Source organism: Chamaea fasciata, unplaced genomic scaffold (assembly GCF_029207755.1).
Source record: "Chamaea fasciata isolate MVZ Bird 193981 ecotype frontalis unplaced genomic scaffold, bChaFas1.0.hap1 SCAF_1, whole genome shotgun sequence".
NCBI classification, from domain to species: domain Eukaryota; kingdom Metazoa; phylum Chordata; class Aves; order Passeriformes; family Sylviidae; genus Chamaea; species Chamaea fasciata.
Genome location: NW_027094086.1, coordinates 100,968,053 through 100,982,755, shown reverse-complemented (window position 1 = coordinate 100,982,755; position 14,703 = coordinate 100,968,053). Strand labels below are relative to the sequence as shown.

The window sequence follows — 14,703 nt, the reverse complement described above, 5'->3', positions numbered from 1 at the left end:
AGATTTTTTTTCATAATTTGGGATTTGCCTGCTGGACATGTTTTCAAATAGTTATGCATGATTAGGCTCTATGACAGCCATTTTATTAGACATTTTGTGCTGATGTTCATTTAGAAAAGTTAAATGTTGCAATTACCCTATTATGTAAACAGAAAAGGAGGGGGGAAGGGGGGAAAGGAGGGAGGGAGGGAGGGAGGGGAAGATCAACATTAAAAAAAAAATCTAACCGATAAGTACAAAACCAGACAGAGTTTCCAAAATGTTTGCTCATAGCACCTCTTTGGATGTAATTGGAAACATCTTCTGGTCTATGTTACTTGTGTATTGTCTCTTGACTTTCTTGGGATCTGCATGTTCATAGGATTTTTCAAAATTTGACATAATTTTACTTAAAATTATAAAAATAAATTAAATTGACAGAGCTCAGTCACCCAGAATTCTATATAAGTACTAAGTGGTGATCTTGTTGATTATTATGATTGTTTGTTTGGTACTTATTGCTGTGGTATCTAGGTGCTTTCCCAGGATTCAATTGAAGTAGTGCTTCCAGTGTCTTTTTTAAAATTCCTTCAGGGACCAGGAGATTTTATGTGAGTTCAGGGAGGCATCAACTAATTCTAGGTATATATAAGTATTGAAAACAATTAGGAAGATAAGCATTAACACTATGTAAAGAATTTACCAGAAGAGCTAATGGGGACTTTTGGGGAAACTGCACTTTTGTCTCAATTTGCTCATGTTTAGAAACCAAGCATATGGATATCTAGGTTGGAATGCTCTGCTTCTATGTCATCAAGGTATTGAAAACACTTGAGTATTGTTGTTGCTAGATACAGTTTCCAGTTACTGTCATGCAGTGGTGTGGTGGGTTAGCAGCGCCCACCCAGCCACTCACTCACTGCCTCAGCGGGATGGGGGAGGAAGCAGGGTGAGAAATCTCATAGATCAAGATGGACTATTTACCAATCAGTGTTGAGGGCAAAACAGATTCAACTTGGGGGTAATTAACTTCAATATAGTGCCAGTTCAGTGAGAAACAAACACAAGTATTAAAACAACTTTTCTCCCCACTCTCCCCAACTTCACTTCTTCACTCCTGACTTCTCTACCCATTCTCAATGGGGAGCTACAGTCAGTCCTTAATAATGCCCCTCTCTTGCTCCTTTCTCTTCACACTTTTCCCCTGCTCCTATAAGGATGCTCCACAGATCACAGTTCCCATTCGGAAATATCCATTTGCCGACTGTAGGGTCCTCCAAGGGCTACAGTGGGGACACTTTCACTGCTGTGGGACATCTTCTCCTTTCTCTAACCTTGCTGTTCCCTTTGTTTTGTTGCTCCATTTTCTTTATCATTCTCCTCTGCAGCTGCTCCACTACCAAAACCTTTCCATCTACATCCAATATAGATGATAATGCTAGTCACTGTAACAAAGAAGGTACAAGAAAATCCTCAGGAGCCTGTGTTCAGTATGGAGCAGTCTTTTTCCTTAAGGTTCAGTGACTACTACCCAGAATCTGTCTCACCAGACACCAAGAAAAAATGGGAATAAATCCCACTATATTTTAACCTGTAATTGTCTCATCAGCTAAACACAATAAAATTCAGATACATTCTAAAAAATCCTACAAAAGCACATGCCATGCTGATAAAAAATTCATTTCTGTGAATAAAATTTTCACTCATTATGGGAAGAAAATAAAAATGTCACGTGTTTTTGACTGACAGCCATTGCTGAATTCTTCTCAACTGTTAGAGATATTTGTTTTCCCTTGAAAAGCATTGGTTTAAGCAAATAATCTCAGTAGCTAATCTAGTTGTGTGATGCTCCCTACAGAAGAGTTTGTCAGAGAACATAAGAGACTGAGGATCTGTTGGTCCCTAATCAAATGTATGTATTTTCTACACTAATACCATCTCTAGGAGATATCCAGAAATGTGATTTTTAACAGTCTTCCTGAAAAACACTAATACTATTTTGTGAAATGAATTATGCCTGAAGTTACTCACAGTATGTCCTTCACATGCTCCATTGCTGCATTCAGATAGCAGCATGTCTTTACTCAGCCTCCTCCACAAGTGCTTTAGAAAACACACGAGATGTATATACTGGCATTGCAAAAAGTGACTTTACCTTTCAGGTTACATGCTCATTTCTTCATGTGATGCTCTGACATCCTGAAATGTCTTGACTTTTCACTAGTAAAATTGTTTGGTTTTTTTCTTTGTATTTGTTGACTGAATGATATTGTAATGAGTAAAACTGGCTTTTTGATTTCCAGACCAGGAAACTGAAAGTTCAGTAGGACATGCCTTTCACAAAGAAAAGTAAAATTACTGTGTAGGTTATCAAATCTGATCTTGTATTCCACAACAGATGAATGCTTGATCAGTTTCTCACAGTAAGTTCAATGAAAACTAACTAAGTTAGTTTTCAAAATAAAGAGGAGGATGTTATTATTCCAAAAGAAAAAAGTATTTGTGGCTGTCCAGAAAGCTGCTTTGAAGACTGTCTCTTAACCATAGAAACTCTCACTTCACATGGCACAGTTTAGGATCTTGTAAGTAGTGCCTCTTTCCTTCACCAGAATTTCTTAGTTTTATTTGTGTGACTTCTGTTTGCTGCACTGGAATGTCTTCTGCTTTTATTGACTTAAAGTAGACATGCTTTACCTTTAAAAGTTCAGCTTTGGGAATTCAGAAAAATGCACTAAACCTACTGAGTTGTTGAAGATTCTTCCTCATAAAGTTTGCTTCCTCATATAATCATGTCATTAGCAGAGGTGTCATTGAGAGGGCTGGCCTGTCACTTTAAACAAAGATTACTATTACCTGCTGTTATGGCTGGTGTTTTGAGCTGGAGAAGAGATATGGGCACTGGAATTGACAGCTCCAAATATCTCAGCCTTCCAAATTAAATCATTATTTAAATAAAGAAACAAAATGGGAAGAGCCCTTTGAGGGGTTTTTCTCAATATATTTCCAGTATTTCCAACATGTATTCTTAGTGATCCAACCTTTGCTGAGAAATTGCATAAACCTCTCAAGTTAGAGATCTAATTTTTTTAAAATAAAAGGGAGATTCAATGTGTTATCTTGGTATCCAGACATAATGAAATGAGATGTATTTCTTCATCCCCAGTTTGCACACAATATAAAAGGGGTCAATTGAATGGAGCATAACTTGCAGTCAACAGCTCCCCAGCACACTCAAAGAAAATGCATCCTCTCCTTTTTAATCAGACTTATGAATAGATAGTGGTGGTTTCATATGCACTTTGAAATCTCTTACCCTGCGATTTGGCCCCTTCCCTGTATTTTTTCCTGGAACAGGGCACTATGCAGGGTACCTAGGCATATCACAGCCTCTGCTGTCGTTTTTAATAAGTAGCTTATCTCTGTGATGCAACTAAAAGCAATCCTGAGTGTCTCCAGGGTTTGTTGTAATTAAATTTTATTGTTGTATTTGAAAATGTACATTTTTTGAAAACTGGTGCAAGAAAAATGGAAAAGAGATTCTAGAAGGTGATAGTCTGATTTTTAGAAGGTTTTAACCCTTTGTAGTTTCCAGATTCACAAGCTTATTTATGTTTCCCAAGCAGCTGTACTTGCACTCCTCTGAAGCCCTGAATATAGCAGCTAGTGTAGTTTATTAGCTGATGTGGGGTAACTGTCCAAAGATTATAATTTATACCTGAAGTCAGATGCTGTAGGATCAGAGGTTCAGTAATCTGTGAGTTGCTAATAAGATTGTAGATTTCCTTTTCTGAAAGTCTTACACTCTTGCTGCTGCCCCTTTCTTCTCCAAGTATATACAGCTATAAGAGAATTTCTTCAAGTGCCAGTACTGCCAATGAAGTGCTGTGAAAAAAAAGCAGGGTTTTCCCACTTCTGATTGGGAAAATAAAAAAATGTCACTGTTTTGAGCAGAAAATCAACCAGTTTACTTATATTGTTCTCTGGCATTACACTTCTGTGCTCAGGAGCCACCACCCAAATCACTGAAGTGTGCATCAGCTACCTTTGTAGTCACACCTTTGTGCAATCAGTGGAATTTCTTGCAGTCTACATTCTGGGACTGAGTTGCACTTTGGTCTTTGTACTGGTCTCAGTTCTCTTCACAGCTCAGCTCATCAGGACTGCTAATCAAGCATGCATTGCAGTTTTCCCCTTTTGTGTTTTATTCCTTCTTGATTTTCTTGCCATGGGGTGCTGTGAACTGCTTTTAGATATTCATATAACAATTTTTTCCAAATCAAAATATTTCCTCCAAACAATGTCATCTTTTCTGTCTGGCATTGCTACTAATCTTTATTTAGTTAGTTACTTTACAATTCCTAGAGGCATGGGATATGACCAAGGCACCCCTTTAAGCAACACTTTATATCAAGGTTGCATTTATAAATATTTCATGAGAGGCTAATGAATGATTAATAGGTGTTTTAATGTATGACCAATCAATTGTAGATTTTGCAATGTCCAACAGACAAGTAGGTTTCTTATAAGCATAGATTATAGCCATATCTGACATCTTCTATTGATGGGCTTCTAAACATCTATAACATACACACTACTCATATCTGTAGCATGCTTAAAACCTCTACTAATCACTGATTAATTTTTTATTACCTATTTTGAAGCAGAGCCTGTCTATGGAGTATATCCCTTACTGCTGCTTGTGAGTCTCCATTTCTAAAAGACTGATAATTTACTCATCATCTAAGGACTTAGAACTCCTACTAATTTCAGCTCAAACACAAAGCTTTTCTGAGTTAGCTCTAGCATTTTCATCTCAGTCTAAGAAAAAAAATGTCTCTAGACTGTTTTGTCTCTTCGATTTCTGGCTGGTCTACCCTGCTAATGTGTATTTTGCAAGTTCTGCTATAATGCAATAATTCTTAGGAGGCAAAGGCACTCTAAAATGTATTTTCAGCCTCTTGAACCCTGCTCTCAAGACAGCTGTCCAAGTGATGATGGTTTCCAACCTTTTTGGTTTACTGTCATCCCAGTGTGCTTGGTTCAAAGTTTGTCCTTTCTCAGAAAAGGATGAGAAAATAGAAACTTCACAATAATCCAGTGGAAAAGCCATGTCCAAGACAACTTTTAAATCTGACACATAAACACGCATTTTGTATGATTGATAAGTGCAGGAGTTGATAGAAATGTTCCTCTGTGGGATTCCCCTAGTCTCCTAAGGTGAAAACCATTACCATGCTCTATGCTTTCCATGGAACATTCAGGTAGAATTGACTAAAGCAGGCAATACGAATTATTTCCTGAAAATTTATGAGTTCTGGAACTAATCACTCACATTTGAGAAGAAGCACATTGCTTAGTATCGTATTTTGCAAATGAATTTTGAATTTTTAGTTTACATCTACTGACCTCAAAAGATTGAGTCTTCTATTGTGATTTATCTAGATATTGAGACTAATTATTTAATGATAAAAATTAAAAGGATTTGCAGATTTTTCTTGGGTTTGGGGTCATCAGTAAAATAGTTTCTCTTTTGAATGTCCCCAAATAAACATTCCACTCCCAGTCTAATCAAGTACTAATCTTTCACTGATGGCTCTTTACAGCAGTACTAAGCTGCTACACCTGTGGCATTAGCAACTTGAGCCTAAAGAAACACATCAAGCATAACTCAATTTAAAAAAAAAAGGGAGAGAAAATATAGGGTTAAAAGGGGAAATTTTATTCTTCAACATCAACATGAAATTTTCTCTTCCTTTTTTAAAACTATTCCTTTTCAAAGCCCCAGAAGTAAGAACCTCTCAAACTAGATTTCTTGGAGCAGGCTTTCTTTTACATACAATTAAGTGGGTAAAAACCATTAAAATAACATAAACGTTACTGTGCTATCACTTCTATATTATCCAGCTAGCATTATATGTTTATCATGGGTTTTATCATGATATTTTACTTCTTTTTTTTTTTTCAGCTGGTTAATAATCCACTAGCAAGTCAAGCAGCAGCAGCTGCAGCAGCAGCAGCCATGGGCTCAATAGCAAATTCCCAGGCCTTTGGAAACGCCCTCTCCAGTCTTCAGGGGGTCACAGGCCAACTCGTCACTAATGCACAAGGACAGGTGAGTAGAAGATGGAGCAAACAGTGAATTCTGATGGCAGGCTGATCTTGGGACAAAAATGAGTTCCGCTTGTATGACAGCAATTTAGAAGTTCTCATGTTGAAGATAAATAAATATTGATTTGCCAGACAAGGTAAGAAGTGGAAAGTCTGAGAAATAGGGAAGTTAGGCACTCTTAAAGAGTGTTTTCAAGCTAGAAAAGGCTAAGGGTTTGTTTTATTTTGTTTTAGCCCTTTAAAAATATTGCAGTAGTGCAAAACCATGGTATTTTAAAAGTCCAGCAACCCTGTGATTCTTAACAAATATACCATCTGTCTTCTTCCACTTACATATGCCTAATAACAGACACCTTTACTGAAGTGGTACTGTGCTTCACTTTTTTGCATTTCTGTGGCATTTATGTATTACATCATTTCTTAAAAGGCTTTAAATATTTCTAGTAAAGGTAAATAAATTGCAATGAAGTATCAGGGATGGAGTTATCTGTGTGGCTTGCGCATTTTTTATTAACTATGTTAAGCAATTTGCAATGAATATGCCAGCCTGTAAGTGCAAATTTGGAAGATTATTTTGGTTTAAAGAAAATTTTCCAAACAGGAACTTGAACATTGTTTAAGAGTTAGTGTGTCTAAGAGAGAGATTGTACATTACCTACATTTTGGAGCTGTTTATTTGTTCAAACTATTTCAGTTTCAGTCTTAGTATGGTGCAGAAAGATAGGCATTTGGATCCAAATATATATATAAATAATTCCTTTGATACAGCATATTTAAGTGGATTTCAGATTTTGACCACTCTCTTTCTTTATTGTATTTATTAGGACTAAAATTAACACTATGCCTTGCTTCTCTGCAACAATCTATCAATATAACTGGTAACTGAGTAATTTGAATGTCATCATTCTAAATTCTACAAATTGGGCGTACAGTGATACCCACAGTGTTTATGTGCATATTAGGCCCTGAAAAATATTTATTGAAATGATGCAGCTTGGATGATACATGAATCTAAAGTTTAGTTTCTACTCTTACTGTTTATTAGTGAGAAGAAAAAAAAAGGAAGAACAGCTTTTCTCCTGGTAATTTTCTGCTAGTTAATTGGAGCAAGAGTGAAGTTTTGTTTATTTTGGCCCATTAAGAAATAAAATTCAACAATTTATAGTAATCCCCCCCGAGTTTTTTTTAACACAACACATAAACAAAGATGCTTCCCGAGCTTCACTATCACCATCCAAGTCCCAGGAAAAAAAATGCTGACCTTGTTATATTTACTGGGTGGGTGCAGAATTGTTCCATCACTACCCCCAGGGTTGAACGATGGAGCTTGTCAAAGTGAGGCCTTATCTAATGAATCATCTTATCGCAGGTGCACACCACACATATTAAAGGAGGATTGTATGAACAATGTGCCCTCTACAATAACCTTTCAATGTCTACTTTAACCCTTGTTTCAATCCCTTTTCATCAAAGGATCATATTATGCAGCCAGCTTTAAATGGAAGCTCTCAAAAGCCTATTAAGATTTCTGGAGGGATGGTGTATTCGTTTAGGAGAAAAGTTGGTTGTAATACCTATAACTCATAGTCAGATCAGCTCCAACCTAGAAGCCTGCTTGTTTCTATCTCCTCTGTGCTCCAGAAATGGTTCACAGTCACCACTCACATATGAGGCACTTGACACCAAAAATGTTCATTGTAAGAGCTGAAGCTATGAAGGTAGACTAATTTTTTATAGCTTTTCCTTTACATGTTCTCCACAGAAAACATAATCTATGTGTGATTATTCATTGTATCCTTAAAAAATACTACTAAGAAGATATAACTGAATGAAAGTTTCACTCAGTCTGAGTCTTGTTTATTCCAGACATAATGTAAAGTCCAATAATTCCACAGGTTGCAGAGAAAGAGAAAGGAAAGGAAGAATCTTCCCAGTTGTTGGCATAAAATTACAGCATCTAGCTCTCTGCATAGGTCTTTTAAATAAGGGTTGTCTTTTTATTACTTGTTTTTGCAAATGTTCCTTAGTTTATAATCAGTACTGCAGAACTTGCTACAATATAGATAAATATTGATAGTAAGTGTGTGATAAACATAGTTTTATTATATTCAGCATAGACTCACATTACTTAGAGACCACTTCTCAGGCTGCCTTAAGACAGGACTATTCAGTATAATTATCTACATTACATAAATTGAATTAGATTTCCTTCAAATTAATAGAATTATAGCACCTAACCAAGAACTAAAAGGTGTTTCTTCAAAACTGAGAGCATAAAGGAATAGTAATTTGAAGCACTCCATTTCTGAATAATCTGCTCAGAGTCACTAAAGGGACAGATTTGCACCATGTTAAGAATCTGCCCTTTGAAAACTTCCCCTTTCAAGGAATCACAAGCGTGATACCCAAAACTCACTCCTGCAAATATAAAGCTGGATGAGTTACTAGAATATTGGTATGTGCAATCTTTGTAATTACATGCTGTTTCTGTTACAGAAATTCAGGGTTTGTAAATGTCCATCTGTCTAGCTAAATATATGGCGATCAGTAATCCCTGGAAACATTAAGCTCTAGGTCAAATCCAAGATCCTATGGCAAATTTAAGGGAAATGATCCTTTAAATGACATATGGCATGGCCCTAATTCCCAATAGTCTTGGAGTTCTTACAATTACAGCAACAAAATCATACATATTAACAATAATTTATATAATATATTTGTTACTTGTTTAATTATTGAATTCACAGTTATGGCATGTTTATTTATTTTTCTTCTTTTGCCGTGGATGGCAATACGAACCATAATACCAGAGCTTCTCAAGACCAAGCCAAGCAATCTAATCCATTGAAACAATATGATTAGATCACCTGATTAATTTGATATAGTACAGGTAGAGGACTCTAAATCAAATTTTCATTTTCAGAGGCATATTATGAAGAGCTATTGGCCCATGTAACACTGCTTACATTCTGTTTGCCCTCAGCACTTTCCAGGAAGTGTTCGAAGCACTGGGCTTTCATATCTTAAATTTAAAGGCCAGGGCGGCAGGTTTCCCAGATTGCACCCTGTCAGTAGATTTCAAAGAGAGACTGTCTACCTATTCAGCTTTAGCCTGCCCTTACAGTAGGACCCTAGCACCATTGCTGCCCTTGGGTTCTTCAGAGATTTAATAACCCAATTTATCTCTTCTTTATGCTGATTTTGCAAAAGAAAGAAAAATCAGGAGTTTTGTGTTGGTTTTACTATGTTTATTAAGCATGTAAAATGTTTGCTTTGGCTGTTGTCATAATATTTGTAAGGAAATGAGCCACAGAAAAATGAAAGCAAGGTTGATGAATATGGTTTCTTAATTATCATCAGTTGAATTCATATATGTCTCTTGACTTCAGCAGGATCAAATATATTTTAACTGTGGGTACTGAGTAAGTTTAGCTTCTCTTTTGGAAAGATGGGAGTTGTCTAACAGGAGAAAAATACCACTAAATTCAGCAGTTGCAAAAAAACATTTTGCCATAAAAGAAAAGAGTAGCATGATAAAAGTTGGCATGATGAACTGCCTTATGGATATAGAGGGCAATAGTCTGTTTCCTGGGAGATTAAAAGGAAAATCTAAGTATGTGTGGTGTAATTGTATTGTCCACACTTTAACTGAACAGTGAATTAATTAGGATTGTTTCATCATAATCTAAGAATGCTCCTGAAGGAACTCAGGCTTCGTCGTGCCTATGCCTTGTTCTTTATATATGAAAACCTTCTGTATAAGAAAAATCTTAAGCCCAGGTCCACCCTGGTACTTAACAAAAAAATAACTAATTTTTGAGCGTTGTAGTCCACAAGTAGCTCAGGAAACTAGAGAGAGAGGCATTGTTGATCCAGTTAGATAATAGGAGTACTTTGGTTCTCATTATTCTGATGAGAGGGTACACATTTGCTCTTTGAGCTTCTTGATGGTAAACGGTGCTAATGAGGGCTGATGGATTCCCTGCTCCTAACAAGCCTCTCAGCAGTGCGAGTGATTACAATGGAGATAGATTTGATGGGATGCGCTCCCTTTTGTAGTGTCTCAGCTGCTGACACTCTGCGACATAATCAGGTCACAGAGCCGGTCACAGCCATCAGCAAAAGCCATAGCTCTAGTCCTCATTATTAAAGTGCATTATTCAGTTCCAGGCCTTCACAATACTGCCAAGGGCCTTTTTTTCTTCCCCTTTTTTTGTTAAGCATCAGTTCTCAAATACAAGAGTTAATAAAATCATCAGCTAAAGAACTAGTAAATTAAAGAAATGGAAATAAAGTGCTCTTTTCAAATTCATTGAAGGATCACAATTAAATAAGCAGGGAATTTCTCATCACCACACACTGTACAGTACAATGTAATATGTCATGTGCAATAACAACAGAGTTAGGATTTTAAAAAAATAACATTTTTCTCATTGTGGACTGGCTTGGAGAGTGCTAAAGTATCTTTTACGGTTAAGGAAATTTATGTTTTTCCAACTAATACATGTCTACATGTAGGTGCTATCATTTTCACTGTTTTCTGTAACTACGTTTTTTCTGAAGTGACAACAGTTTTTTACAAACTAAGTTTATGATTCTAAGCAGAGCAGCTATCTTGTCTAAGTTTAACTGGCTAAGAGCACATCTGGAAAATGTGCAATAGGCCACAGTGCTAGGGACCTCTTTGTTCCCATAGACAAGGCTATTACCTTCTTTTGGGGAGTGAGGTAATTATAAAATGGTGTGGAAATAGACGTTTGTAGCGTTTTCTTTCTATTCCAATGATGTTCAGTTGGAGCTATCCCCATTCCAAAAGAAAATTAATCTACAAGACATTTTAATGCAGTTTAGTTAAACAGGTGAGAAAAAAAAAAAAAGAAAAAACAGTGGAAAGCCTGAATTAGTGAGTTAGTTAGTTAGTTAGTTATTAACTTTTTGTTTCAGTTTTGTTTAAACTAAATAGAAATAAGATATTCCAATACTGAAATTTATACCTTTACAGGGATCTAAACCATTTCTGTCAAATCCTTGTAGGGTGTATTAAGTGACAATAGTATATCTTTGTGCATAGATAAAACCAAAGGGACTAATACATCGGTGGGGTTTTTTTTCTTGTTATTGGGGGGTTTTTTGTTCGGTTTTGGGGGGTGGGGTTTGCCTTTTTTTTCTCTTGGTCTTCTTCAACTCCACAATTTTTCCTCCTTTTTTCTTTCTGGTAGAGTATGCTATGATGAGCAAATGAGTGTGTATACACAAAGTTGCTTGGAAGACTTCCAATTCTCTAGAACCACAGATGTAAGAACTTTTCAATATCCACAGTTTAAAGTTCAGAGTTAGAGCTGTGGAATTAACAGTAATTTTCAAGAAATGTGTTGAAACTGCTATGTGACCTAGTTTTCTTTTCAACACTAGCCAAGAAAACTGGCAGCTACCACTGGGACAGCAAGCTGTGACTCCTCATACACTTAAAAGGAGGATGTTTGTTTGTTGGGTATTTTTTTGTTGTTGTTGTTGTTGTTGTTGTTTGGGGTTTTTTATTCTTCCAGAAGTTCTAGGAGGCTAAAAGTCCTGCAATGTGTAAGACTCTTTGAGTCCTCCTGAATATGTGCAATTCATACTGATCTTCAGGTGTTTGGTGTCCATTAGCCTGATATCTTGATCTTTTTTTCTCTTTCTTGTTATCACTTCTCTATCTCTTTCAGCTATGCAGCTTTAATACATGGTAACCACTCACATTTTAGCCCTCACAACATCCAAATGTTCACAAAATTCTTAACAATTGTTTAAGTAGTGACTGCTAACAGTATCTTCCTAGGGCTAGGACCTACAGAAATCTGAGTTGGTGGTATTAGAATGGCACATACTAAGGATGTTCCATTAGAAGCATGAGAAATTAAGAGTGACACATTTTGAGGGAGATACTAGAGGGAGGGATTGCAACAGTCTAATAATACTAGCATTTAAGAACATTCCTTGGAAAACCCTTTAACAGGAGAATCTGTTTAGACAGACCTTCATACTAATGTATTGAATTTCTGCCAGGTGGACTCTGTTTTCCCCCTCAAAGTTTCACTGTGCTGAATACATGCAGTTTTCCCATTTGCAGGAAGAAAAGCGAATAGAGAAAAGATTAGTTGTAAGGGAAGATTATTTTTTTCCACTGGTTTCCCTCCCCACAGCTATGCATGGAGGAGGGTGTTTGTTTAATTACCTCCCATGTGAATTTGAATCAAAAGACAAGTAATTCTTTTAACATATTTTTGCTGACAGTGTTTTTATTTTGTTGTACTATTTCTTTAATATCACTTGTATCCACAGTGGCATAAATGTAAAAATGCATGGACCAAGCTCTCCAGTCATGCAAATTGGTAGTTTCATGAAGTGGAAATGGACTGAGTCAAAGGAAGTCTAACTTAAACCAAGAGCTGACTAGCTTTTTCTGTCTATTTTTGGCAGTGATCCCTGAAAAATGGAAAGGATAATTGTGTAATGAAACTTCTGTCAGGCTTGGAAATGATCCACATCTGTCCAAAAGAGTCACTGAAATTGCTTTTATCTAACTTGCAACAAATCTTACTTTTGGTACTAAATTTCGCGCTTCAGATTGTAACCTCTTGCCTGGATTTCTGCCTAAGGTACTGTGTCTTGGACATAGATCTTTTCAGAGGTGTCCAAGTCTTATTTTCAAAAGCACCTTTCATACCTGTAAAATCCTGAGTTTCCTTCAATCAGAGTTATGAGTCAGAGTGCTTGAAGGCATGTCTATGCACTGTAACAGAGCATTGCAAGCAAATTGCCAGAGACAGTTCATTTATATGTGCATGTCTCAGTGCTATACTAGCACAGACTGATGAGGCCAAAACTCTCGGTAGTATGTTGTTAAGGCTGGACTAATTAATTCTGCTTCTCAACAAGGTGACACAGGATCTAGTTCATTAGTTATTAGCTCTGGGGTTTTGCTAACACACTGTATTATGTGGAGTAAATATACTTTGAAGAGACCCTTAGAGGTCTGAAACATTTAGGCACTTTTGAAAATGTTACTATTCTACATTAGTTATTTCAAGTTAGAAGTACTGGACATAACTGTCCTTCTCTCATTGCCTTCTTAATTACTTTTCCATGGAGGAGAAAACCAAACTTACTCCTAGTTAAACCATTTTCATGAAAGCTAACCAATAAAAAAAACAACCTACCATTCCTATAATCTGTTCATTTTAGCATCATGAGGTGGTTATAAGCACGAAAAATTTTCGTTGTTATCACCAGTGACATACATCACAGTCAATAAAATCTTTCTGCTCTACAGAGGTTCTTACACTGCTCTCCTTATCATCATGTCTTATCACCTTCCAGTAAAGCATTAAGAAACATGACTAGTAATAGTCACAAATTGGTCTTCCTCTCAGCAGAAACTTGTAGAATAATGCATTGCATGTTTGATAAGGACATTTGGCTTTGTCTGTCTTTGTTAGGAATTTTTTTCTTTGACTTTAAAAGTTTTGGTTTTGTTTAGATTTTATAATCTTTATGAAGGGATTTCTTATAGATGCATATTGCTTATATTTGCATCAAAGAAAGGCAGACAAGAAGAAATGTATTAGCTTTTGCAGCAGAATGTGGTAAAGCCAAAGATAATAAGCACAGGAATGTTCCTCAGTTGCTGTTGGAATCCATTCCAAGTCCGTGATCTTCCCCTTGGAGGAAACTTTGCTGTGCACAGAGAAGGTTTGACTGTTGTTATCCTGAAGGACTGAAGGATTTCATTCACAAGTTTTAGCTAGCCATTTTGATTCCTGGGAAGCAGACCACAGAAGAACTTGAAGGCAAAGACTGAAGTTTTTCCTAAGTACGTTGAAAACTTTTTAAAATGTCATAAGCAAAGCAGTGGACAAAGTTGATGCACTTAGGTGGTACCAAGAAAAGGGCTTTCTATGTTACTGATGTTTCCCATCTATGTTACTGATGTTTCCCAAACAGTGGAAGTGCTTGGGAATAATGCATCACTTCAGGAGTTGACAAAGTTGAGAAAAAATTTGAGGCCACATCATTGTCTGAACAGAGATAATGGAAATCCTCCCATATGAGACTTGCATCAGAGTAGAATCTAAGACTATTCTTAATTTTGGACTTCTTCTTATGCAGGGTGGATTATAGAGAGGCTGTAGGAAAGCAGAGGCGATAGTGGACCAAATCTGAGAATCTGAGTTATCTTTCTAAATGTGCCTCATAATTTCTGAAAAAACTCAGATCATAGTTCTTTGTGTAACATGGTGCCTAATCTTCACTATTTAGATTTCACCTAAGTTATGCTATCTGTAGTAAATGCTTTATCCTTGCGTCAGAATTTTACAATCTGCTCAATTTGCATTGATAATCAGAATAAACAAACCAAAAGTGTTTGTTTGGGCAAAGGGGAAAAGAAGCCAGATCACTTTGTCAAAAGCGCAATTTAATGCGAAATGCTGAATATTTTTGGTCCTTGATTCACTGACAGAGCACTCCTGCTCTTTTGGTGAGGTTTGGAATTTCTAAAAAATTACAAGTCTTCATGCATAAATGAAGGCCATTGTCTTTCTTATTGTGCTGCAGTCTTGACATTTGTATGTGTATTTT

At 36.5% G+C, this 14,703-nt stretch overlaps 1 protein-coding gene across 3 annotated transcripts in view; it reads left to right on the top strand.

Moving 5' to 3' along the window:
- POU6F2 (POU class 6 homeobox 2) overlaps window positions 1-14,703 on the top strand; it is a 261,225-nt gene that overhangs the window by 200,174 nt on the left and 46,348 nt on the right. For all 3 annotated transcript variants that reach the window (XM_066191142.1, XM_066191133.1, XM_066191125.1), the window contains exon 5: window positions 5,945-6,091. In XM_066191142.1, the coding sequence (XP_066047239.1) occupies window positions 5,945-6,091 (147 nt within the window). The remainder of the gene's footprint in view (window positions 1-5,944; window positions 6,092-14,703) is intronic.